General features: G+C 39.7%; 3 protein-coding genes across 6 annotated transcripts; 2 read left to right on the top strand and 1 right to left on the bottom strand.

Moving 5' to 3' along the window:
- Positions 1–48: 48 nt before the first annotated feature.
- On the bottom strand, positions 49–17320 carry LOC105381247 (facilitated trehalose transporter Tret1). Of its 4 annotated transcripts, none has more exons than XM_048630807.1 (3): positions 2158–2310; positions 1770–1908; positions 49–1613 (listed from the first exon to the last, which is right to left on the bottom strand). In XM_048630807.1, the coding sequence occupies exons 1-3, from the start codon at positions 2182–2184 to the stop codon at positions 325–327; spliced, it is 1455 nt and encodes a 484-aa protein (XP_048486764.1). In that variant the 5' UTR covers positions 2185–2310; the 3' UTR covers positions 49–324. The 4 variants fall into 4 exon arrangements, with proteins under 4 accessions (XP_048486764.1, XP_048486765.1, XP_037966287.2 ...); XM_048630808.1 differs by lacking the exon at positions 2158–2310 and adding an exon at positions 17188–17320 and having other exon boundaries at positions 50–1613; XM_038110359.2 differs by lacking the exons at positions 49–1613; positions 1770–1908; positions 2158–2310 and adding exons at positions 3809–5113; positions 5308–5446; positions 17188–17320.
- On the top strand, positions 7745–9875 carry LOC105381248 (heat shock protein 68). The gene has a single exon (XM_011550936.3). It carries the CDS (start codon positions 7828–7830, stop codon positions 9805–9807), a length of 1980 nt encoding a protein of 659 aa, XP_011549238.3. The 5' UTR covers positions 7745–7827; the 3' UTR covers positions 9808–9875.
- LOC105381281 (calponin homology domain-containing protein DDB_G0272472) lies at positions 10441–27000 on the top strand. The gene is made up of 20 exons (XM_048630809.1): positions 10441–10713; positions 10995–11190; positions 11799–11912; positions 13675–13842; positions 15177–16653; positions 18078–18215; positions 18679–19020; positions 19519–19683; positions 20314–20449; positions 20804–20951; positions 21225–21763; positions 22131–22454; positions 22820–22946; positions 23447–23549; positions 23906–24045; positions 24278–24344; positions 24597–24693; positions 25376–25577; positions 26118–26199; positions 26705–27000. The coding sequence occupies exons 1-19, from the start codon at positions 10621–10623 to the stop codon at positions 26180–26182; spliced, it is 4641 nt and encodes a 1546-aa protein (XP_048486766.1). The 5' UTR covers positions 10441–10620; the 3' UTR covers positions 26183–26199; positions 26705–27000.
- Positions 27001–27005: the final 5 nt, after the last annotated feature.

The following is a 27005-nucleotide window of genomic DNA, read 5'->3' as shown; positions in this document are numbered from 1 at the left end:
GTAACACTAGGAATAGAACAACGAATAAAACGAGCTACTTTCATCCCGCTTTTCGGATCCTAAGAGCTAGGTACCACTGACGTAATTTAAGAGTATGATAAAATTAATTAAAAGTCTTCAATCAAAAACTTATTGGAAAATCTTATATTTAACTAAGTAAATACACATAAAAAATAATATTACAACAACTTTCATACAATCTGATTCACATAAGGAAGCCTGGCCAGCTAGTTTGAAAAATAATATTGTTAGATTGCTGATTATGACCAGAGTTCTGAGGCTTTAGTCCCTTTATTTCATTCCTTTTATTTAGTTATCTATTACTTACTCCTTACTGATAACAAATGTGTCAGTTTCGTCGTTATCCATTAGCGCCTCGTCACTGAATAACTTAGGGCTATTACCTCTAAAATACTCTCCTATGTCATGGAGTGTCCGGTTTTTAGTTTCAGGCAAGTCGTAGTACATGTAAATCAAAGCTGAAGCCATACAGAGAGCAAAAACAAATAACATACCGTCAATGCCTAAACTGTCTTTCAGATATGGTGTAACTTTAATAACAAATGTGAGTATGAATGCAGACACAATACCATCTATAACAACTCCTGTAGCACGAAATTCTAAAGGCAATAATTCACCCATCAATACGTAACAAATTCCAAACACTGACCCGTTTACTATAATGTAATATAAAACCAAAAATGATACAGACAACCACATGAAAAAACCATAAGTAACGTATGTTTTTTGAAGATACATAAAGAAACAGGACACAATCAAAAGTACATTAGCTGTGAATCCACAGTAAAATGTTAAACCCCTCCTTGAAAACTTTCCTACCATGAGCGTGCAAATTATTCCCGCCAGTACGGAAATCACATCCATGATTATGGTGTACAGTAATCCTTTCGTCTTGTCCCCTGTAATTTGCTCCGCTAGCTGGACGGAGTACGATGGAAAGAAGTGTCTTCCTCCCGCTTCAGGAATAACAGTAGCACAGGTAAGCAGAATTACAGGCCGCCACATCGCTTTACATTTCAGCTGTCCCAGAATTGCCATAAAACTATTTCTTTGTAATCCAATCTCTTTCCTTCTCTTTTGTTTTTGTGAGTCAATAAGTTTACTCAATTCCCTTTTTGATTCATTGGACCTTCCTCTTAAAGTAAAGAATGCTGTTTCTGCTTCCTCAAATCTTCCCTTCGACACGAGCCAGTCAGGAGTTTCCGGTGAGCATAGCGTTATTGCTATACTTATTAAACAAGGCACGGTGCCTACCCACGCCACGCTCCGCCATTGGAGAATGCACCCAGATCCGTGTATTATTAGGATACCCAAGGATACTGATACTAATTTAACGTTTAACAGGACTCCTCTTATTGATGGACTGGATATCTCTCCAATTAATATAGAATTGAAGTAGAGACATCCATTGCAGACACCTTGAAGTGCTCTGCCCGCAAACAGGGCGGTTATGGAGGTTGCAAAAGCCGTGACTAACCAGCCGGCGAGGACGAGGGATGTGGTGATGAGCTGGGTGGGCCGGCGCCCGTAGGCACTCATGAGGGGGCCAACCACCACCACCAGTACTAAGGCCGTAAAACCTGGTAATGACGCTGAAAAAGAATAAAAACACATTTTTACTACAAAACTTATGTGTTACCTACAATGCTACAATACCTACGTACTATATCCAACGAATTCACCTACCATCCTATCATAATATGCACTTTAACTTTTCACGATAAGGTAAGATGACAATTCCAACTCACCTAGCCAAGAAGCAGTGTGTTTATCAGCCTTCACTTCATCTCCCGTGGCGCTCAGCAGCGCTGGCGTGAGGATGGCGGGGTAGCCGTACATCATGCCCATGTTCACCAGGCTCATGTGGGCCGGCAACGCAAATATCGTCTGGAAACAACGTGATATCTTGTCACTAAAAGTAACTAATATTTGAGTTTGATGGTTGTAATAGTACCAACATTGCTACTCTAGGTTTTCACCCGAGGTATATAATTACTACTTTGCATTACTACTACTACTACTTTTAAAATCGAAATGCAAGAAAGATAATTTCCCTAGGGACTAAAAGAGCTATTTTCATCCTTTTTTTCAGGCAGTTTAATCCTACTTTCAGATATTATTACGCTACCGACATACCTGTTTGAATTTGGGCTGTAGTGTCATTGCCTAAATACTTATACACTTTTTATTTTATTAAGACTTCTATTTTAAATTTGATTTTGTGAAATAAAAGGTCTGATGAGTAGTTGTTAGTGTAGTGAAAGGACTTATCTGTAAAATCAGACTTCCAACTCGAACAAGTATTTAAATTTATGGCATAGCAAAATACCAAAAGATTAAATTAACCCAAAAAAACTTAGTATTGTCTTCACTTAAAATATTTCGAAACATGAATAGAATCCATGTTGGGTGGGTCACAAGTAGATTGAGTCGAGCTTTATGTTTTTGTTAAAAATTACAGTTTGTCAGTAACTCACACATTACACTGACAATAAATTCTTTTTTAAATAGGTATATTATTTTTTCGTTACCTAGGTAGCTACTAACATTTCTAAGATATATAAACAGAAATAGAAATATCTTATAAATGTAACTAAGTACATTATATACTTACCTGCCCCTTATGTATTAAATTTGAACTGATTTTGATAATGTTCTTTAATAATATTTCCAGGATTTGATATTCTGGCATTTTGGTTTTTGACTTAAACACATGGTTTTGGACATTATGACATATATAAAAATACGTAGATACAGTAAATTTCTGCATGATGCCAATGCTATTGTCTGTTGGTATAGAAATTAGTTAAAATTATCATAATAATACATTTGGCTTAGATAATTTATTGATCCGTCCACTTTCACAGAGACCGACGCTGTGGCAGGTGGACGATGAAAGAAAATTCTAGTAAATAAATTTGGCTTGAATTTGAAGGACACAAATTAGCATCGGTTGGAAGGAAGCCATGGAATCGTCATACATTTTTTTATTTATTTTAGTTTATTGCATGGAACATAGGTAACCTAAGTCCTTCATAAGTCATAAGGAGCGGTGGGTGCGCATTGGATTTAAAAAAAAAATCAAAACACCTACTAACCAACACCATATTGTTGGCTACTTTTAGAGAGGCTGGCTTAGCACGGTATTGTGTCTTAGGTAGGTATGACAAAAATGAATTTGTTTTACTTCATTTGAATTGTACGAATTTATTTATCATACAGAGTTACAATACATGTCTTATATTTAGTCAGCAGCTATTATTATACAAGTAGGTACTTATACATATTAATATTTTATCATACATAATACAATGCAGGCTCGAATGCCAGCGCGCAAAGGTTGCGTAGGTAGATAGGTACCTACTTTAGTTTTGTACCTACTTATCTAAAAGAAAGTGACAAAGACTCTGTGTATACTCGTGGTCGGAGGTTGAGGTTAGGTGAGCAGGTAAGATGGAGCAGAGAAATACAGTGTGTTTCTTGTATGGCGTATAATTGGAAAAGTGAATTACCGCTAGTTAATTACCCACTAACTATAAGATACATTTCATAAAACTAATTATAACGCCCTCTATTGGAGGACCTGTGAACTTAACCAATCGGTAATCGATCCAAGATCATGCATTCTTGTAACATATTCATGATCATAGTCATCTATGATTGCAGCCAATACGGAGACAATCCCATAGATGGCGCTGTCAACATGTTCACGAGTTGACACTCTGGATTACATCTTAATTATACCCAAGGCGTGAAAGTAACTAATTTAGGGCCGGAGTGGGGTTTGTTTATAATATCTTTTATTTAGTACTATTAATTACAAATGTGTCAGTTTCATCATTATCAACTTTAGTCTCTTCACTGTATAATTTAGAGCTATTACCTCTAAAATACTCTCCTATGTCATGGAGTGTCCTATTTTTAGTTTCAGGCAAGTCGTAGTACATGTAACTCAAAGCCAAAGTCATACAAAGAGAAAAAACTAATAACATACCGTCAATTCCTATAGTATCTTTGAGATATGGTATAGCTTTAATGACCAATGTCAACATGAATGAGGATAAAATGCCATCTAGAACAACTCCTGTAGCTCGAAATTCTAAAGGCAAAAGTTCACCCATCAATACATAACAAACCCCAAAAACTGAGGCGTACACTATAATGAAATATATCACCAATAATGACACTGATAACCACATCAAAAACCCATAAGTAAAATAGGCCTTTTGTAAATACATAAAGATACAAGATAATACCAAAAATGTGATAGCTGTGAATCCACAGGAAAATGTTAAGCTTCGCCTTGAAAATTTTTGTACCATGACATTGCAAATTAATGCCGCCAGCACGGAAACAACGTCAATGACAATAGTGTAAAGGAATCCTTTAGATTTGTCTCCTGTAATTTGTTCCGCTAGCTGGACGGAGTACGATGGAAAGAAATGTCTTCCTCCAGCTTCAGGAACAATAATAGCACAGCATAGTAGGACTACAGGCCGCCACAGCACTTTAGATCTAAGCTGATCCCAAATTGCCATCACACTATTTCTTCCTAATCCAATCTCTTGTCTTCTCTTTTGTTTTTGCGATTCTATAAGTTTTCTTATTTCTCTTTTTGAATCGTTTGACCTTCCTCTTAAAGAAAAGAATACTTTTTCTGCTTCTTCAAATCTTCCTCTGGATACCAGCCAGTCAGGAGTTTCCGGTGCGCATAGAGTTATTGCTATGCTTATTAAACAAGGCACAGTGCCAACCCACGCTAAGGTCCTCCATTGGAGAACACACCCGAAGCTGTGGATTATCAGGATACCCGAAGACACTGATGCCAATTTAAAGTTTAACAAGAGACCTCTAATTGATGGGCTGGAGTACTCTCCGATTGAAATAGAATTGAAGTAAGTGCATCCATTGAAGACTCCTTGAAGGGCTCTCCCAATGAACAGTACGGGCATGGAGTAGGCAGAAGCGGTGACTATCCAACCGGTGAGCACGAGAGTGGTGGTGATGAGCTGTGTGGGTCTGCGCCCGTAGTAATGCATCAGGGGACCAACTGTCACCACCATTACCAAGGCCGTGAAACCTGGTAGTGACGCTGAAAAACAAGAATTGGTTTGTAGTAAAATATATCCAACTTACTTATTAATTATAATGTATGTGCATGTACACGACTGTTTAGCTAGACTCTGTCTGTGATGATGAGTTATACGAAGGTCGCACGTGAGCTACTCACTGTCGCACGAGATTGTATTTTGTATTGAAATCTAGATGTAAGTTTACGCAACTCACCAAGCCAAGAAGCAGTGTGTTTATCAGCCTTCAACTCATCGTCTGTTGCGCTCAGGAGTGCTGGTGTGAGGATGGCGGGGAAGCCAAACATCATGCCCAAGTTCATCATGCTCAGATGAGCCGGCAACGCAAACAGCGTCTGAAAACAACGTGACGCATAATATAATGATATAGGTATAAGTATTTTGCCATGTAACTTAAAATAACTTGCATAAATTTTAATGAATATAAATGATATTCATTAAAATTTGATGTATTTATAGATTTAAGAAGAAAGATAAGGTACTTATACACACCTGCTTAAATTTCGGCGGAAGTGCCATCTCAATATTATTTTATTCTTTTTTTTTAAGATGTTAGGTTCAAACTTTTGTATTTAATATTGGTTTTTATAAATAAAAAGTTGTCATTTTGTGAAGTGTTAACTCAGAATTTAAATAAAAACAAGTAACTGAGTATGTTATTATACCTTGTGCGATTCTTATGCCTGTTTAGCTTACCTGCCATGCCGCAGATACATAAATATAAATAATAATTCGTAATTTTGCCACAATATCCATAGCCACAATACCAGAATACCAAATACAAGTTTTATTATAGGTACCGTTAAATTATCCTAATAGGTACAAAAAAAACCTACTTACCTTGAATGAAAATGCCTAATTAAGTAGATACTTACCTACATACATATTTATATTTAATTGTTTTTTTCTACTCGAAGATTTTACTTAAAGTAGGTGAGTAAGAAGGTACTTAGGTTTTTTGGGACATAGGTAGCTGACATTATTATAATCAGATAAGCTTCCTAAATCAGCACAAAAAATCAAAATTATTTCAGATGAAAAGATAAATTATAATGGATCTTCAATGTTCCTCCTCGACTTACTCGAAAATATTGTATTTAAAATAAAAAAAAGCTTACGGCAATAATGTTGGATGGTTATATAATAATAATTTCATTTATTTCAGATAATTCAAATCCATAAAATTTGTTATAAAATGTTTAAGTTTTATTAAGATTTTTTGGTATTTTGAAAAGTGGCCTTTTGGTTTCGTACATTTAGATTCCTTGAATTGGACATTATGAAATAAATATATTCCTAAACATTTGCATTGCATAATTTTCTCATTCTTTTGATATTACAGGTGTTTAAATATTTTAGATAACTACCTACCTACCTAGCGCGTGGTTTATACTGGCAATGGAGTCGTCTCTTTATTATTTAGCAGTTATGCCTAGGGATGAAATAAGATTCTTTCAAGCTGCTATCCGTGTAAATTTTGAATTGTCTTTTGTTTTTTTAGGAAGTCAGGTAGGATAGATTCCTTTATTGTATGTTGTAAAGGTTAGTAGCTGTACACCGTACCTTACTACCTTCTAAAATAATATTACAGGTAGGTAGAGTTAATGCAAAAAGAAGATAAGAATGACTAAATATAAATTAAGTATTACTTACTTCCTTTTTACATTTCCCTACACCGTGCATTCATATTCATTCACATTATGTAAGTACGAAAACATTGCATCGCTCTGTATGCTGCACTTAGCTGGACGTAATATTTTAGAGGAAAGAGGACCACGAAGATACTAGAATTGTACCGAAAATGTACACAACATGTACCCACCTACTTACATTAGGTACTTAACTACATGCAATTTGTGAATGAGACAAATGATATGAGTCAAACTGTATGATAGAGCAAGACACAGCTTTCCAACCGTGTCCTGAGTTCGAGAAACTGCTGGATATTGCAGAAAGAAAATATACCTTTCTCTTTTCCACCCATGAGTTTAATCTATAGTGCATCTCTTTAATCGGTACTAACATTATGTTTATTCAGTGTTCAGTGTTGTCAGCTAAATTGACTATATCTCCTCACAAACAGTATTAAATAAATTAAATAAATATTGTAAAAGGTATCTGATTGTTTATTTCCCATGAGTATATTTATAACCATTATAATATATTATTAATATAGAAATCGACTTATAAAATAAAAACACAGCCTCAAGGGACCATACACTTAATTATAAAATGCATTATTTTGTAGTGATATAAATTTTATTTCCACGCGTTATAGATAGAAATCAACAATAAACAGAAAACATAGCGAACAAAGTGGTAAGAGTTCTGTTCTATTTTCACGTATCCAGAATTTGTGCTGACGTATGCTATGATGTGATTATGGTTAAATAAAGGGAAAAAAATCCGTCTTGCAACACTAAATATTCCTTTTCACTCTTACTTGTATTTCTGTCCTTGTCTACAGTATCGAATCCAGGCCGAGCTTCCCGAGGGCTCTCGACCATTCCATTCGGGACGGCCCTTGATTGGAGGACTAGAAAGTTCCACCCTATTCCTGCAAGTTCATTGGTCGGCCACTCGGGGTATAAAAGGCAGGCGTGGGGCGCGCGAAATCATAAACATTTGAGAAATCAAAGCGAAAAGAGTAGTGAAGAAGTTTAGCGGAAACTCTACGAGTTATTTACGAAGCGAATTAAAACAAAAGTATAACAGAATGCCAGCTGTAGGAATTGATCTTGGAACGACGTATTCGTGTGTGGGAGTGTGGCAGCACGGAAACGTGGAAATCATCGCGAACGACCAGGGCAACAGGACTACTCCATCTTATGTGGCTTTCACGGACACGGAGCGGCTGATCGGAGATGCGGCCAAGAACCAGGTGGCGCTGAACCCCAGCAACACCGTGTTCGACGCCAAGAGACTCATCGGACGCAAGTTCGACGACCCCAAGATACAAGCAGACATGAAGCACTGGCCTTTCAAGGTAGTCAGCGATTGCGGCAAGCCGAAGATCCAGGTGGAATACAAAGGGGAAACCAAGAGGTTCGCTCCTGAGGAGATCAGCAGCATGGTGCTCACGAAGATGAAGGAAATCGCCGAAGCGTACCTCGGAACCTCAGTCAGAGACGCCGTGGTGACCGTGCCGGCCTACTTCAACGACTCCCAGCGCCAGGCTACCAAGGACGCAGGAGCCATCGCAGGTCTCAACGTGCTCAGGATCATCAACGAGCCCACAGCCGCAGCTCTCGCCTATGGGTTGGACAAGAACTTAAAGGGCGAGAGAAATGTACTTATCTTCGACTTGGGAGGCGGCACGTTTGATGTGTCTATACTTTCCATTGATGAAGGGTCGCTGTTCGAAGTGAAGTCCACGGCCGGAGACACGCATTTGGGAGGAGAGGACTTCGACAACCGATTGGTGAACCACCTGGTGCAGGAGTTCAAGAGGAAGTACCACAAGGACCTGACGGGCAATGCCCGCGCGTTGAGGAGGCTACGAACAGCCGCCGAGCGCGCCAAGCGAACTCTGTCCTCGAGCTCCGAGGCCACCATCGAGATAGACGCCCTGTACGACGGCATCGACTACTACACCAGGGTCTCCCGCGCCAGGTTCGAAGAGCTGAACGCGGATCTCTTCCGAGGAACCCTAGAACCCGTGGAGAAGGCTCTCAAAGACGCTAAATTGGATAAAAGTCAAATCGATGATGTGGTCTTAGTCGGAGGCTCGACTCGCATCCCGAAGATCCAGACCATGCTGCAGAACTTCTTCTGTGGGAAGAAGCTGAACCTCTCCATCAATCCTGACGAGGCCGTGGCTTACGGAGCCGCCGTGCAAGCCGCCATATTGACCGGCAACACCGACACACGAATCCAAGATGTGCTACTGGTGGATGTGGCTCCCCTGTCTCTGGGCATAGAGACGGCCGGAGGAGTCATGACGAAGATCATCGAGCGCAACTCCAAGATCCCGTGCAAGCAGTCGCAGACGTTCACGACCTACGCGGACAACCAGCCAGCCGTCACCATCCAGGTGTTTGAAGGCGAGCGAGCGCTGACCAAAGACAACAACTTGCTCGGCACCTTCGACCTGACGGGCATCCCGCCGGCGCCGCGAGGAGTCCCCAAAATCGACGTGACATTCGACATGGACGCTAACGGGATCCTGAACGTGTCAGCCAAGGATAACAGCTCCGGCCGAAGCAAGAACATCGTGATCAAGAACGACCGAGGCCGCCTGTCGCAGGCCGAGATTGACCGCATGCTCTCTGACGCTGAAAAATACAAGGACGAAGATGAGAAGCAGAGGAAGAGGATTGCTGCTAGGAACCAGCTGGAGGCTTACATCTTCAGTGTGAAGCAGGCGGTGGAGGAAGCAGGAGACAAACTCAGCGATGAAGATAAAGGCACGGCCAGGCGGGAGTGTGAAGAGGCATTAAAATGGCTGGACAATAACAACTTGGCTGACCAGGAGGAGTACGAGCACAGGCTGAAGGAGCTGCAGCGTGTGTGTTCGCCAATCATGACGAGGATGCACGGCGGAGGGAACGCCTGCAATGGCGGCGGCATGCCTGGTGGGATGCCTGGTGGGATGCCTGGAGGCATGGGAGGAATGCCAGGTGGCATGGGAGGCATGGGAGGCATGCAAGGTGACTACGGCAACAACAGTGGCCCAACGATTGAAGAAGTTGATTAAATTGTTAACCCATTTTGCATAAGTTATTGTTTTGTCAATGTTTTAATTCCAAAGACTGATTTATTTTGTAAGCTCCTAACTAACCAGACGATCGTTTTGTTGCAAATTATCCTATTTACTTAATAAATGTTCTTAAAATTAATAAAGTTGTTTTATTGATTACTAGCTGTTCCCGCGCGCTTCGCTTCGCCTTAAAAAGTTTTTCCGTGGGAATTCCGGGATAAAAAGTAGCCTATGTTCTTTCCCAGGGTCTAGACCATATGCATACCAAATTTCATTCAAATCCGTTCAGTAGTTTTGGCGTGAAAGAGTAACAGACAGACAGACACAGTTACTTTCGCATTTATAATATTAGTTAGGATTTTATTAAAGTTTCGCTAGCTACTTAGGTCGACCGAATAGAAGCATTGTGTTGACAACAAAATGTATAGGAGATATTTAGGCAAGATTCGTAGTAAATTTCATATAAAAAAACTGCCATTTATTGCCATCTAGCGGTGAGTAGCTGAACTACTTTCTATTATGTTTCATTATACGTAAAATAATACAATGAGTAAATCATCATTCTGAGGGAATAATAACGTTTGAAGTAAAAACTAACAACTTGAGTAACGAAACGTAATGTAATGGCAGACTGACAGACGAAAACGAGGTTGTTTGTAAATGTATTGTGTTTGTGATGTGAATTACATTTTCAAACTACATAATTCAGCAACGTTTACGCTGACTGTAATACCTGTAACTTTAATCTTTAGACAAACATGTAGTGACTGTGAAGTTTCCTTACGAATCTACGAATAATCGCCATTGAAGATGTCTCGAGGATACTCTGGGCGCCTCACCGGCTCGGGGTTCCAAAATATTGACCTCCCAGCGCCGCCGGGGACCAGCTCCAACACCAACTCGGTGAGCCACTGACCCTACCACTCATATACATGCTTTATAAAACATATGCAGCTTTCCAATCCATTTTATTCTCTGTGGATGGAAGGGGAACCTTTGTGCATATTCCCAAGGTCTGAACTTCCTTCCTAAGCTTGGAACATTCTCCACAACAGTAATCCCCCATGTATTCCTGGGTTCACTTATCTAAAAAGTGTGGTAATTGCAGGATATGAGGTAATTTGTATGTTTCTTCTCTATGTATTAAAAAATAAGTGACCAATTAGTTTATCAATATGTTTCAGCCAATACCCAGCCCATATACATACAGCAACTCCCCGCAGCCTGAATCTAGCAACTCTACACCGGACCAGTCCACCCCGAGGCTGCAAATATCATCTAAGGGAGTGGAGAATGCCAAGAAGCGGCTGAGAGCATTCTCTATACAGAAGAAGCCTCCGCTCACACCATCTGCATTGCCTAAGATTACTTCTGGGACAGGTAATAAGACTAAAGTTATTTTATTTATACAGTACCTAATTCTATATTGTACCTAACTCTTCTGGCAACTCTTCTGCAGGATCTTTCACTGATATTATATTACTCAGGTGTAGTGAATAATGACAAAATAAAATTTAAGATATCATTAAGATAGTAGCATATTTTTTTACACTTCCTTTTTAGTATCATACTGTCATACTGTCCAGGCACACTAAATAAAAAAAAAATAATAAAAAAAAACACGCACTCACTCCTTGTACTAATGTACTCCCTTGCGGGGTAGGCAGAGGTGCATTGCTGCACCCACTTTTCGCCAGAGTGTATGTTAGTCCCAATGTAATAGGTTGCGGGCCTATTGCCATTTTACGGGCACATCCAAGACCAGAGAACAAATATCTGTGTTTAAACAAATATCCGCCCCAGCCGGGAATCGAACCCGGGACCATCGGCTCAATAGTCAGGGTCACTAACCACTACGCCATTCGGCCGTCTACTACACTAAATATCAATAAATATCATTATCCTGCAAAGTTAAAGCTGTTAGCAAAAAAAACCACCACTTTAAAAAAAACGTTAATAGGGTACAAAGCAATGTTTGAATATTCCAGGCAGCACGGTGCTGATCGGCAAGCTATGCAGCGCGAAGGTATCCTCAAAGCCGCCGCCCGAGGTGGAGGAGCAGAGGAAGCTGCTGAAGCCACCCAAGCCCGGCGGCAACAAAGGTACATACTTTATACTACACAGTAAGTATACCACACAGCTAATCTGTTTTAAAATAACAGACAGTAAAAAAACCTACATTGGCCCCTCAGAGATAACTTTATTTTTATGATCCAGTGACATGAAAAATACTAACCTATAGAGATTGTTTCAATGAATTGATAAAATGTTATCTTAAACCCATGAGTGACAGCATCAGGCTGTGCGTTAGGGTGGCACAGCTAACTGTACATAAATATCTGTAGAGAACAAGGGGGCAGGCTTCAAGCAACTCCAAGCTAAAGCTAAATGGTCTACCTTAAACCAGTGCATACAGAAGCGGATAAAATCAGAAGGCCGAGAACAGAGTGTTGAGGAGCTATGCTATGTAGGAGGGCCCTATGTCCAATTAAGATAAAAGAAAACTTAGAATTAATTCAATCTAAATATAACAGCAGAAGCGAATAAATATTTCTTAAATATTCTAATTTTATTAAGTACTGATTATCTGATTAAGTAATAGAGTTTTATAGTAAACCCAGCATAATTCTGCATAAGATGGTGTCCGTTTAGTATGACCAAGTTTATCTTATACAGACTTATTTTAGGTTTACTATAGTATAGAAAATGTGGTGGAAATGTTAGACCTACCGATTTGTACTTTGGTCCACATTATGAAATACTGTGTAGTAATTAAATTTTAAAAGAAAAAGTGTAAATACTTTATTTTATGTACTCATGCCTTCTTGAATGTGAAACAATGTAAGAATAATTTTGCAATAACCATTATGTTGTTCAATGTTGCTCTTTTCTGAGTTTTGTATCTATTTCTAGAAGTTCAATACACACATAATGCTTTTTAAATACCAAGTAAGTAATAAATATTATTAAAAAATAGTAATAATTAGACAGAAATTACATTATTGAAGTTCAATAATTGAACTTCTAGAAATGGTGGTTATAATGCATTGCGGCTGTTTGGATTATGGTATAAATGTTAATATATATAATTAAGTATAATACATGTTAAAATATATAAATAACAAGACTGGCGCATGAGAATAAATTGATGTTGTTAGTTTATGTAACAGCCTTACAAATAAATATGGTATACAAACATTTGACTTATTATTCTTAGGGCTGATTTTTCAATAGTCAGATAAATGCTATCTGACGAATTAAATTGTTGCTGTCGCTGTCTAATACAAACATTCAGACGCGACAGTATGAGAATTATTCCCCAGATAACTTTTATCTGGCTATTGAAAAATCAGCCCTTAGTCTTGTGAAGTCTTGTCATAGTCAGTTTCAACATTATACCAAATTTATTTGTACTGGTGCATGGGTTGTTTTTCCACTACACATACATAGAAATAAGAGGCATGCTACTTCCAAAAATACTGAAGCAAATCTGAGATATCATAGCATGGTACTTAACGCAACTCTTCTTAATGTATTACTATCAAATATAATAAGTACATAAGTATAAGAAAAAAAACTATGCAGTATGCAGTATTAACTAAGTACTTATGTATAAATTATGTACTTACTACTATGTAAAATTGTAATTTGTTGTCCTTCACATTGTAAATTCTTCATATTATCATCTCTTAAATGTAAACTTATTACCTATTATTATCATAGATACACTTATTCAGGTATACATGTATATTTGTGCAAAACATAACTTAATAATCTATAATATTATGTACAAATAAAAAAGCTTTGCGTGTTCCAAAACCAAACTATAACCCAACCAATTTAAAAAGCCCTTTCTCCCCCCAGTGGAATCATACACAGAGGTAAAGAAGAAGACGGTCCAAGAGATAGAAGACATGAAACGAAAAATGGAGATGATCGAGCTGGGCATCCCTCTCGGGCTCATCTGTCCCCCGGAGCGGAGCGAGACAGCCATGCCCACTAAGGCTATGCCACCGATTAAGTCTTTTCTGGGTAAGTCTTTGATATTTTAAACCTTTGTAGGACATGACTAATTAATATTTTTTCAAAATTTTCTTTGGTTTTTGTCCTTAACTGAATGTGATAAAGTTCAAAACGGTGTGGGATCTAATCATTATGCCTAATTAAGGGTATGTAAAAAGAGGTAAAGCATAGCCTTGCCAAAGTTGAAGTAATCCGAAAGGAATTGACGCAGAAGCTGAAAAACTTTGATTGGTGGAATCAGCAATATTGTGGTCTACCATCAATTTGTGACTCAAGCAGGACCTGTTTGACAATGTGGATTTGATGATGTGCAGTCACTGTCTAAAACATAATTACAGAGAGTGACAGCATGTCTTTTATCCCACAGGAAGCCTTTATCCAGACATTTTGAAACAGGCTATCAATTTCGGTTCTAATATAGTGCTATTAATCCTTCATAGAGATTCTGTTATGGCCACCGGTAGGACTCTTGCTGCCAGTTTCTATAACTCTATCTATCCATAACTGGTAGTTACTTTCATACGATTTTGACACAATCAAAAGTAAAAATCTGTCAAAATCGTATGAAAGTAACTACCAGTTATGGACAGATAGAGTTATAGAAACTGGCAGTTAGAGATTTCACCTTCACACGATATCGCACTTTATTATTTGTTTCATCCACCCGCATCTGTTGTGTTTTGTTTCAATGCTAGATTAATTACTCTTTAACTATTATTTTACTTTAACTTGTCTTGTGTTTCACCTCTAACCTAACTTTACCTATCACAGCTTTCCTATAACTGCAACTAATCACGTTTTGTTTGCTTTTCATTGTATGTGTGCATGAAACTGAACCATTATACAGCATTAGAAGTTTCGTGTCTATGTGCCTCGAAATGCTCCAGTAAGAAAATCAGAATTACTCTGAGTAAGTTTGTTATCTGGTGTATTATATACGGTCGAAAGCAATTAAACATATACCTACTACTTGGTAATATGTTTGTTGTTATTTATTCATTTAGTGACGTGATTGTATTTTTCGTCCGTTTGATTGCTTTTTGACTTTATCATTGGTATTTTGCGAGTAAAATGGTCGCTATTTTATTTAAGTCCTACTTGTATTTAATTAGAGCCATGAGTGCAAGCAAGAAGCAAATAAATTATCTTCCTATCATCTAACTGGCTATCATCCACTTGCAGTCAGGCATCGAATAATTAACCCATTGTATTTTTTAGAACCAACACTTACTACCACTAACTAAAAAAAACTACTAACATTCACAAAATTTCACTTATCTTTGTGAAGAAGAATTAAGGTACCAAATAACAAATATTAATTATATAAACTAAAATATTTGCAGAACCCGAAAAGGTCGACGAAATAATCCGAGAAGCTAAAAAGGCGAGAGCGGAAGGCAAAGAATTTAAATTTGACTACCACAAACTACTGCCAGGGTACGACAACCCGTTCCAGAAGAAACCTAAAGAACCAGAAGGAAAAACACCCGCCAAAAAAGAAAACAAACATTTTGATAGACCCCGTCATTTATCTAAATTAGATAAATTAAATATACGTGACATGGCTAGAGGTAAATCCAGGTACAACTCCAGAAGAAGTTCCGAACACAGAAAGTCTGACAGAGAAAGTAAGGAAGACAGAGACAGGGAGAGACACAAAGGACGAGACAAAGATAGAAGTAAGGAGAGAGACAAAGATAGGGATAAAAGTAAAGAAATTAGCAAAGAGAAAGACGATAAAGTTGATCCTCATGAGGAAAAGCTAGCAGACAAATCTGATAAAGACCCTAAAGAAACGCCAGTCGATCTGAAAGATTTTGTAGTCTGCGATTCCTGGTCTCTAGACAACGAGGACAAAACATCCAGCCCTCAGGTAGAAGAAAAGTCCCAGGTGGACGAAAAGTCGCAGGTGGACGAAAAGTCCCAACTCGCAGAAACAATACAAAAGGTGGAAAATGCTAAAAATAAAATAGAGAATGTATTCAAAGACCCCATGGAACAGCTCAGGGAGAGTCTCGGCAAAACCAAACAGAAAGTAGAGGAGATTGAAGAAAAACCTGTCAAAATTGAGAAACTTCAACCTGTGATAGACTCTTTCACATACGAAATAGACCCTGATGATGAAGAAGTACTGGACATTTTCGATGAATCGATCGATATAGAGAAGTTTGCTGAATCAGAAAAGTCCAAAAGGCTTAAGAAAGTCAAAGACATTGATCAAGATTCTTTGTCGCAATCATCCAAAGACATGTCAATGGACAATATGGGAGAAGACTTCTTAGAGTCAGTAATAAGGGAGATAAAACAAGAATCCATGTCAGATGATGACAATATGTCCATATCCAACGACAAAGGCTTAGTCGAATACGATCTATCACCAGACAAAGAGAAAAACGAAGCAACCAGATCATTTTCCAACGCAGAGGACTCCATAGCATCCGGCACAGTGACTCCAGAAATGAAGGAAGACTGCTCAAGTCAGCGGAGTCAGTACTCCGACTCAGGGTTCAGGTCAACAGAGAGTTTCAAGTCGACAGAGAGTGGTTACAAGTCGACTGAGAGTGCTTACAAGTCATCAGAGAGCTTCAAGTCCACAGAGAGTGGTTACAAGTCAACGGAGAGCAGTTACAAGTCAACGGAGAGTGTTTACAAGTCCACGGAGGGTGTGGACGAGTTCAGGCTGGACGGGGAGAGGGAGGTAGCAGAATCCATGACGGAGCGCATGGCCAAGTCCACCATCGACTCGCTGGAGACGTGGAGCTTCGTGCTGAAGATCTGCCAGCCGCTGCTGTTCCGGCATGACAAGAACAAGTGCTACAAGTGAGTTTTTTATACATTGTATATATTTTACGATGATAGATAGAATGCTCTTTATTTGTGCACCAAAAAGAATAGTAAAATTAACAAGTTTCACTTTAAGGGATCTCTGCCAGACATATATTTTTTATGATGATGGTGCATGTTAGGACCGAAGCGCAAGTGTTTCGATTTTTTTCCGACGAAATATGCGCGGCCTATCCTTTGATTTTATAGATTTCACATGTGTATTTATGTGTTTATGTGTGTGTGTGGCATACTAAGCAGAAAATGCAACATTCTGTAGCTATAGTAGTTTCGAACGGATGTGTTTTAACTTTGTCTTATCGGCTACCAAGTTATGAACCGATTGCAAGTAAAATAGTATTTTTAACATCACGAATCATAGAACAACGCGGGCTCGGGTGTCACGAATAAATAGTAAATTTTAGTTAATTAATGGCTTCAATACTCCTTCTGAGTAGAACATTTTAGATCGTAGGTATGGATTGACTTATTGCTATAAATTAACGGTATTGTTACACATAATTTACATACCTGTTTGACTTTCGGTGACATCATTTTTATTTTATAACTCAATTAAAACAGACTTTCAAAGAAATAAATTAAACACATCCACGCTTTCCATAATCGCTATGAAAACTGTAAGTAATATGTATAATAATTATGTACCGACTGTTAAAATATCGTGTGCATTAAGTAATAACAATAAGACTTAAATAATAAGTAGGTAATTAACTGTAGGTATGATGGAGTTTGTAGCGAATACTCGACTAATATTTACATTATTTCTTAAATGGAAACATCTACTTTACTGTCATGAAGTTAATGTACAGTCTGCCACGGAGATATCTGGACCCCCTCAAAACAAAAATGGTATTTACTTTTTATCACCTAAAACCCTCGAGCCTTAACCTTTTGCGTCCTGTAGTCGCGATATCACGGCGAAAAACAATATTCAACCGGTTAAACGCCGCATCTTAGCCAACCCGCTCTGGGCCAGCGTGGCTAGATCTAAACACTTAATTGGAAGGAGACACGTGCCCCAGCGGGATGTGATGGGTCGTGATGAAACCCCACATCCCGCATTTTACCACCAATTTTAATCACAATATTTCGAATCCCGGCGGTGACATGTACATTGTACAAATGAGTTATTTGAATTTAAATACAATGTACGAATACGAGAGGATTCTAGATGTGTGCCCTAAGTGCATTGTACTCATGTACTCATTCAAAAACGAAACGTCGATACGGCTCGCGACCTATGCGTGAGTATAAATGTACAGCGAAAAGCGAGTGGCCTCTGACCATAGAATAACAAGTACAGTAGTAGTACTAGTACTCGTTATTCTATGCCTTTGACTACCCCTTCGGGCTTTAAAGTGAGCATATGTTTTAATCATAATAATTATTCTTCTCCGCAGAGAAACGGCGACCTCCCCCAAACTCTGGTTCGCTGCGAGTCCGAAGCGCTGCGGCTGCGTGCGAGACCGCGCCGTGGTGTACCAGGAGCTGGACACGTGCAAGATGGGGCTCGTGGACAGGGTCTACGGATGCGACCAGTGAGTATTCACAGGTTGGCAGTTTATCAGTGAGCGAGCAGAAATAATAGGTTGCATTAAATTAATAACTCCGTACAGTAATGTGGTATTCCTTTAATTAAAATATAGACTTCACCCATTTTTCAGGCGAAACCTACATTTACGTATGCTATTATTATACAGGTTGTTGCAAAATGGTATACTAAGCCGAAAAGGGGTGACTCAGGGGGTCATTCTGAACAACGAATTCTTGCGAATTTCCAAAACTCGTAGAACAAAAGTTGTTCAGGATGACCCCTTGAGTCACCCCACCCCATTTCGGCTTAGCATACCCTTTTTGCAACACCCTGTATAGGTCCTGGCCTAGTTGAGACCTAGCTCTATCACAAACAAAGTCTACCCTGACCGGAAATCAAACCCCGTGTTATTAAAATTAACCACTGTACCATCCGGTCGTCTCACAAAACTTGTTCCCACCCCACAGGATCGCCGACTACCCGGAGACAAACAAACGCGGCTGGTATCCGACATTCGCCGAATGCTTGACCGAAACAAAACCAGTGCAGCTATCCAACGAGTGGGACATCGAAAGCGCGTCTAAAACCGAAGAGAAGTTAGCTTCAGAAGAAAAATCGGCCGCTCAAGAGAAGATTGCAAACCGGGAGAAATCGGCCAATCAAGAGAAGTCAGTGTCAGAACGGGTGACTCAAGAAAGAGTTCAAAAGGCGAGCCACAATACGCCGAAAGGCAAACAGAAGTCTTCGGCCGAGCAAGATGAATTGGCGGCCAAGCACGAAGACTTGACTTTAGATATAGAGTATCAGAAGTAAGTTGAAATATTATGTTATTACAAACATTGTGTATGTTCGATGAGGTAGGGTAAGTTAATAATTCACTATCCTAGAAAGCTGATAAAATACTAGATCACGCAAGTGACGCAAATGGTAAGATTAACAAAAGGTATTTCTTCTCATATTGATCTGATTTTTAGAGTGTATCTGATACAAATACAATTAATATGACCTTTTGGTAAACATAAACTTAACACAGGGTTGAAGTGATGTTTACCGTTGTCAAATGCGCGAAAAGCCATTCTAAACACCCGTTAAAACTAATTTACAACACGGCATTTATAATTACTTCCTCTCCTACGAAATGTTAAAAACTTGTTAACACCCTGAGACCTCTCACACAACTTTCAATTTTCGGCGGCTGTAAACTTAACTTTGTCCTTGTCTCAACCCTGTCATGGGTCTCCACATTATGTCATGGTATGTGGTCTCTGGGTAGGTTAAATAAAAAATATCCATTTCTCTCATCCCAGGTTCATGAACCTAGTCTGGCCGGAAGTATCCGACCGCAAAGACGAAGGTACCACGCCCGACAGAGAGACACAGAAGGAGACCCCGGACAGGAGAGAAGAGAAGAAGAAGAAGCGCTCGGAGCGGTGGAGCCAGGAGACCGATGAGGCTGAGGTGGAGAAGAAGAGGTATTTATATTGGTTTGTGCAAAGAAACCTGACCCCCTCTTAGTAGCAATGACAATAGATAGATAGATAGATAGATAATTCTTTATTGCACACAAACACAGAAATTACAATAGAATATGCACAACATAGACGGTACAAATGGCGGCCTTATTACTAAGAGTAATTTCTTCCAGACTACCTCGGAGGAGAGAAATTAGACAATAGCTTTTTTGTAGAGCTATATTTTCACTTTAATAAATAAAGGTCTTATTTTCCACATATTAGATAACATTTTGGTGCGCCCATAGCAATAAAAAATGCGTAGGGAAATAATATGAATAAATATTTTTTGCGACACTCTGTATAAATATCTACGAAAGAGAAACCCAAATCCTTTTGTATTAGGTACGATTCTTTATTCTGAGTTTATCGGGAACCCTTGGAATATTAACGACCTCGCCTTTCGCCAGCTGTCAAAATGTATTGTCAAAGGTTGACAGTGAAGTATTATGTCATTTTTGGCATATTATTTTGAAAACAACTGGAAGTCCACCACAACTTGTAAAAATATTATTTAAATAGGGCTTTCTAAATAATTTAAATGAAATAAATCCTCCACTAACCCTTATTCCATTTCCACATTATATCGTGCAGCAGTAAGAAAATGAAGCTAATGAAGGCTGACAAGGAGAAGAGCAGGAAGCGGAAGCGATCGTGCTCCACCATCTCGGAGGCTTCGGAGGGAGATGCCGACAAGAAGTCCAAGAAGAAACTGTCCAAGAAAAAGGTATTTCATTGATTACTCTTTAACTGGTAAAATAGTTAAAATATTTAGTTGGTTTTGGATCCTAAGTTAGCATAAAGATAAAAATATGGTGGCCATATTTCGACCACTACTGGTAAAATGGTTAAATACAACGCCGTACGACTCTGAAATACTTCCTCCTTCAGATAAATCGCCAGCTATTAATTAGACCCTTAGATATATGTATTAACAGTCATAATACCCGAAGGGATAGTCAGAGGTGACTCGCAAACGAGCCGTTTTTCGTCTTACATAATGTACTCACGTGATAAGTCACGAGCCATATCGTTTTGAATGTGTTCGTATAATTCAGTCTGCATGTTAATTTTTTTTCAGCTGGAAAAGAAAAACAAGGCTAAAGAGGAAAAACGTCGCAAATTAGAGAAGAAATACTTGAAGAAACTCAAGGAGAAGCAGAAGAAGAAAGCCAAGAAACAAAAGACTGAGAAAATACACGTCGAGTCCGACGAAGAGATGATTGAGGGTGAGTTTAAAATGTTTATTGTATTACCATTATCACAAAAAAAATTAAAACTTTGTATTAACAAAGTTTAACGGGTGTTTATAGTGATATTTGACAGATTTATAGGTGAATTTGATAGATAAAGACCGGTTGAACACTTTAGGGTAAATCTTAGATTTTGGAATCAATTATATATTTGAGTAGTTTTTAAGTAAGTACATCCAAATATTTCTATAGGATCAAACAACCATTGTTTTGTCAACATTTTAACACACCATTTAATGTTAACCACAGAGAAACCCAAGAAGCCGAGCAAGAAGAAGCAGAAGAAACTGAAAAAGAAGGAACAGAAGAAGAAGAAACCAGACTCTTCCAGCAGTTCCACATCCAGCTCCAGTGACTCTTCCAGCGACTCCGACACCGAGTCCGAGAAGGAGAACAAGAAAAAGAAGAAGAAGAAAGCAGAAGAGAAAAGCAAGAAGAAGAAGAAAGACAAAAAGAGAAAGCGAAAGCGCTCCACTTCAGAATCTTCAGACCAAGAATTCGACGAGAACATTCTAAACAACATAAAGACAGAAAAAGTTGAAGACGAGAAAGCGCATAAAAAACTCGAGGAGATCCAAGACTTTTCGCCTAGAAGGCAGCTGAAAATTCAACCGGAGATTATCAACATGAAAGAGTTACAGAATGACTTCGAGATCAGCAATATGCGTATTAAGCTGGAGAAGATAGAAGTCCCGATGCCAGCGGCTGAGACTAGTGAAGAATATGTGGATACTCCTATTGCTGAGCCGCCTACTAGAGAGGAGAAAGATGAATTGATACAGGCGGCTGTAAGTATTTATTTAAGTTTTTTACAGTGAGTTTTCTGCTTCTTCTAAGTTTGTTGACGACAAACTATTACAGTCCATAAATAATACTCGAGTTATGGTTAACCTACTAGTATTTGATTTCCCGTGGCAATACCGGGACAAAAATAACCTTATATTGCTCAAACAAGTCCAAACTTTCTTTACTCTTAAATTATACAAATCAGATTTTTTTCTACGTTCAAATATGTGATGTTAATATGCACGTACAATAATACCTATTACCTGTGAATCTGCCCCTAACATGGAATAAAATTGTACATTTGCTGACCCTTTATAGGTGCTTACTATTAAGGAATCATTTCATAATTAAATTAACTCTTAATTACAGGAACAACAGGCCCAAATCCAATCAGAACCAGAAAAAGAACCAGATGCAGACCCCGAACAAACAATACCACTGCCAGAGGAATCCTCGCAAGCCTCCTCGCAAGAATCGACCGTAAGCCTCGGCAATAAGGACGAAAAATACGAGAAAGACGAAAGCCACTTACGACCGTCTTCACAGAATTCAAATTACAGCTTCAATGACGTCATCAGTGCGAGTCAAAGCGGGTTCTATCCGAAGATGGACGACAATGAACCTAATGAGTACCAGAACTATGAGATGTATGAACAGATGGCTATGGAGTACCAGAGCGGGGTTGCTAGTCAGGTAAGGATATGTTTATTTATGAAGCTATGTACCCTTTTGGAATTTAATTGCGTCAAAAATATATAATATATGTATATAAATATGGCGATTGACTCGATAGCGGTATAACACAACTATAACTTAACTTAGTGCGGAAACATTCATTTTCCACTCTTTTCTTCAGCCATTGGTGCGGCGTAAATTATGAGGCTTATAGATCGACATGTGTAACCCGCACTCTTTATACGTGCATATGTTTGTCCAAATCAGTCTGCTTCCGTAAACTTGAGAGTATCGCTCTCCCAAAACAAAGGGTCCTCGAACGGAGAGTATTTAGTTAAGTATGTTTGAACTAATACCTGAATATTTCTCCCCCTCCTCCACAGCCCCCGTCGCAGCCGTCCCCCATCACGTCCCGCATAGAGACGGTGGTGTCTCGCGCGCGCGGCGAGATCAAGTGCGACTGGCGCGCGGGCGACTCCGCGCCGCCGCCCGGCCGGCCCTCGCGCTGGGGTGAGTGTCTTCTTCTTCTTCTTCTTCAGCTTATAGCAGTCCATTGCAAGACGAAGGCCTCTCCCAAATCACGCCACTATACGATTCGAAATCCCATACATATTTGATGACTGCAAACGAAAACCAACTTAACTTACCAGACATAACCAAAAAGTAAAGTCATACTCATATCTTGACAAAAAATTCGGCCAATGACGAGAATATTTTGAGCGCGGCCTTGTAAATAAACAAATATCTCGTAGTCTTTCTCCCAACCTTCTCCTATATGGAATGGAGACCTAATGCAGGTGTATGGTAGTGCGCACATTCAACGATTATGTATCGGCCGATACTCCATACTGATTAAGAGCCCGACCAAACTATCGGCCGACTAAAAGTCTGCAGTCTTAGAAGAATGCATCTGTCATAAGAAGCGGCCATGTATCTCTGAACTATTTCCGGTCTAATAAGTTGATTAAAAATAAATTAATGTAAAAGTCTTTCTTCTCCACCTCCATCAGGTCTGAAGCCCAGCGACGTGAACATCGTGCTGACGAGCCCCACCGAGTCCGTGTACCGCATCCGCAGCGTGCTGGACCCCGCGCCCGACGACAGCGCCGCCTGGTGAGTGCATGTGGAACTAACTAGTCTACTGGGGCACCATCTAGTGTGGTTATGTGGAACTAACAGTGCAGCGCCACCTAGTGAATCAGGCTAGAACTAACTCGTCTTACTACAGCGCCATCTCGAGAGTCACGCTAGAACTAACTGTGCAGCGCCACCTAATGTGTGAGTCGAAATCTATTTACTGTTACAGCCACACCTGGTAAGTGAATGTAGAACATAGTGGTAATCATCATTGTGGATATAGTCCTCTCCCAGGTCTTCCTCATCGCCTGCCTATCTAAGAATCTTACTTTTATTTTGGTCATTAATTTTGGTTTTTCTTTTTACTTACACACAAACCCTTCCCATTCCAGCTACGATGAAGCATACGCGGACATGTACGGCGCATCGGACCGGCTGCAATACGGGGACTGCTTCGACCGGCCGGCGCCCGCTGCCGTGGACACTCGGAGTGCGCTGGACAAGAGGATAGACCGCGCGCTGAGGGACTCCGGTATGTAGTAGTTCCGCTATTTGCCGCGAGATGTCGCTAATTAATTTTAAGCCCCCTTATTCATAGAAATGTAATAGGACGTTTATTTATTTATTTTATTGAATTGTTTTATCTCTCCCTGTCAAAATTTGTTCTGAGTTAGAGAGTTTATCGTCGTCGATAACAGACCCGTGCCGCGGCCGCAGACAGATATCGCAGATATCTTTATAAAGGCTATAAATTCTGTTTTCAGTTCTCGGTGAAGTGGCGAAGGAAAATGACCCCTCTGAACAAGAGAAAGCCAACAGATTGCAGACCACGTACGTACTTTATTATGATTGCTTATTTTTGTGTTACAAACTGTTCTAAGACCTATTTCATTTGTGTCAATAAATGCTGTTTAATTAACCTATCCTCATAGATTTATGGATTTGTACTGTTTTTATTTTTGTATATTTCTTTTCTTTTTGGTGCATAAAAGTTTTATAATTATGATTATTAGAACAAATTGTTAGTAGTTAGGTTTGTATATTTTCCTTATTGTTTATACGTTGTTAATTGTTATCCTACAGTGTCCCGGACGCGCCCCGCGCGGGCAAGCGGGTGAGCTTCGCGGACGGGTACAAGCCGGGACAGGACTCCGATACAGAAGAACCGCCGGTTAAGAAGGTATGTCTTTTTTGCCACAAATGTATGTGAGCACCCCCGATTCCCGTTTTTTGTATTACATTAGTATTGATTGGTGCTGTTATTCGAAAGCTGTTTGGAGAATTAGCTATAGTGTAGGATGTTGCAAAATTGACATAGAAAGCCGAAAAAGGGTGAGGGCTCTCAAACATAAACACGATGCGACGTCGTGTCTCCTTCCCACTGGCAGTGGCATGTGTTCAATGAGAAAGAGTGAGATAGTTACACGACAGCCTTATCGTGATTATATCTCTTTTCTGAACAACTTGTAATTGAATGCTAAAGTGCCGGGACCTCAGCATGAGTCCTAGATTTGGGTATTTTCCACTTACCCAAATTTCCCTGTATTCTAACCCCCTTATTCATAGAAAAGTTGTAGGACGTTTTTGAGCTTTTACAATTCGTTCCTTGACAGAGAGGGACAAAACAGTTCAATAAGTAAAAGATTCTACAACTTTTATATGATATACTGCCAGTTGCAATAACTCTTATCTATCTGACTGGTAGAGTAACTTTCATACAATTTTGACAGGTTGTAACTTTTAATCTGCCAAAATATTATGAAAGTAACTACCAGTCATCGGTAGATAGAGTTATAGAAACTGACAGTAAGGGGTTAAGATTGGTAGAGGTAACAAATTTCACAAAATCCTCCCTCCAACAGCGTCGGCGCGCCCGCCGCCTCGGCACCGCGTGGCCGTGCCCGGCGGAGCACCCCGACCACGTCCCTCTGTGGGACGCCCTCCCGCCCCCGCCCCCGCCCCCCGGGTCGCCGCCCCCGCGCCGCGCGCCCCCCCTGCTGTTGCCCAGTGTGAGGCAGGAGGGCGGGCTGGGGCCGCCGCCGCATCACTTTCATGGGAAGTTTGGTGAGTTGGGACGTTTGGTATTGGTGTAGGGATTTAACGTTGGAAGTGTAATGAGTCGAATGAGAGGGATAAATAAAAAAAAATGTATCTTGAAAGAAGCCTAAAAGGCACTTTAGGTCCCTTTGAATGTGCGGTTGGAATGTGATAAAAGAGACGTAATTGGTGCGCGTTATGCCGCTCGGCCACTATTCGTCTATTGCTGAAGAAAGCAATATGAATACGAGTACGACCATATATGTGTTCATAAATGTAGTTTCTCCCAAAGTCCACTACGACACTCGGGGTGCCCCTTATTCGTCAATCCGGAGAGGCCTTCCCAAGCTACATTTCCCTGTTCGTGGCCTCGATTAACCCAACATAACATATAACCAGGAGGCCAGGCATTTACATAATAACTAGCCAACTTCCACTTCAAATACTTACAGCTACTTTTGATTCTGCAACAATTTCATTCGTCATTGTACTTAACCTAATTCAAATTCAGATCACAACGTCAGCTAATTATTAAATTAAATTGAAATACTTATTGTATCGTTTCAGACCCGTCGTCGCTGCCGGGGCTGATGCCGCCCGAGCCTCCGCCGCTCATGCGCCTGCCCTTGTGAGGAGTGCACCATCCACGGTCAGTGGCAGTTGTATGCTACTAGCTTTGGCTCCAATTTCTCCATAGTCGGTTAGATCGTAACCTGGGAAAGGTTGATCAATTATACGTCATCTCCATATTAAATTCTTGACAGAGGTGTCAAAAGTCAAGCAATTATCCCTGGTTATGCTCTAATCTACTATGGCGAAATTGGCACTTAGACGCCAGTTATCATCATCAGCGACTTCCAATACTGGACATAGGCCTGTTCTAAGAAGTTCCATGTAATAATAATGTGTAGGGACATCTCACACACGGCCACCCGACCTCAATCTAGGCAGAGCATGTAATTTGGGCTGATGTCTTCACAGATACATACACCTGTACAGATATCTGTCTTTATAATTGCCTCGGCCTGGGATCGAACCCGGAACCTTCGGCATAGCAGTCAAGGTCCCTAACCACTATTAAATGCTTAGTACTTATTAGTAATAACTAAGTAGCCCGCTATTTTTAATTTAACCTTTCTCTCTTTTCCTTTCAGATGTAGCAGAGATGTGAAAAGTGTAAGAATAAAAGTGAAATCGTACAGAGACTAAAAGGTACCCAGTGCATTGACATTTGAATCTACCAAATTGTGCTTCAATATTTCGTTCCTGTGTCTTATGTAGGTATGAATGAGACAGTATTTTTGTGGGCAAAGCTCTGTTATGTTAAGTATTAAAGTTTGAATGTGAATCTTCAATAGAGACCTGTGTCTTGTTGTTTTGTCAACTTGAATTGTGTTAATAAGTTAAGAATATTATTTTGAATATATGACATGAATATTTTTAAATTATCTATGT

This window comes from Plutella xylostella, chromosome 27, assembly GCF_932276165.1.
Source record: "Plutella xylostella chromosome 27, ilPluXylo3.1, whole genome shotgun sequence".
In the NCBI taxonomy this organism is placed as follows: Eukaryota; Metazoa; Arthropoda; class Insecta; order Lepidoptera; family Plutellidae; genus Plutella; species Plutella xylostella.
This window is presented reverse-complemented; position numbering and strand designations above follow the sequence as displayed.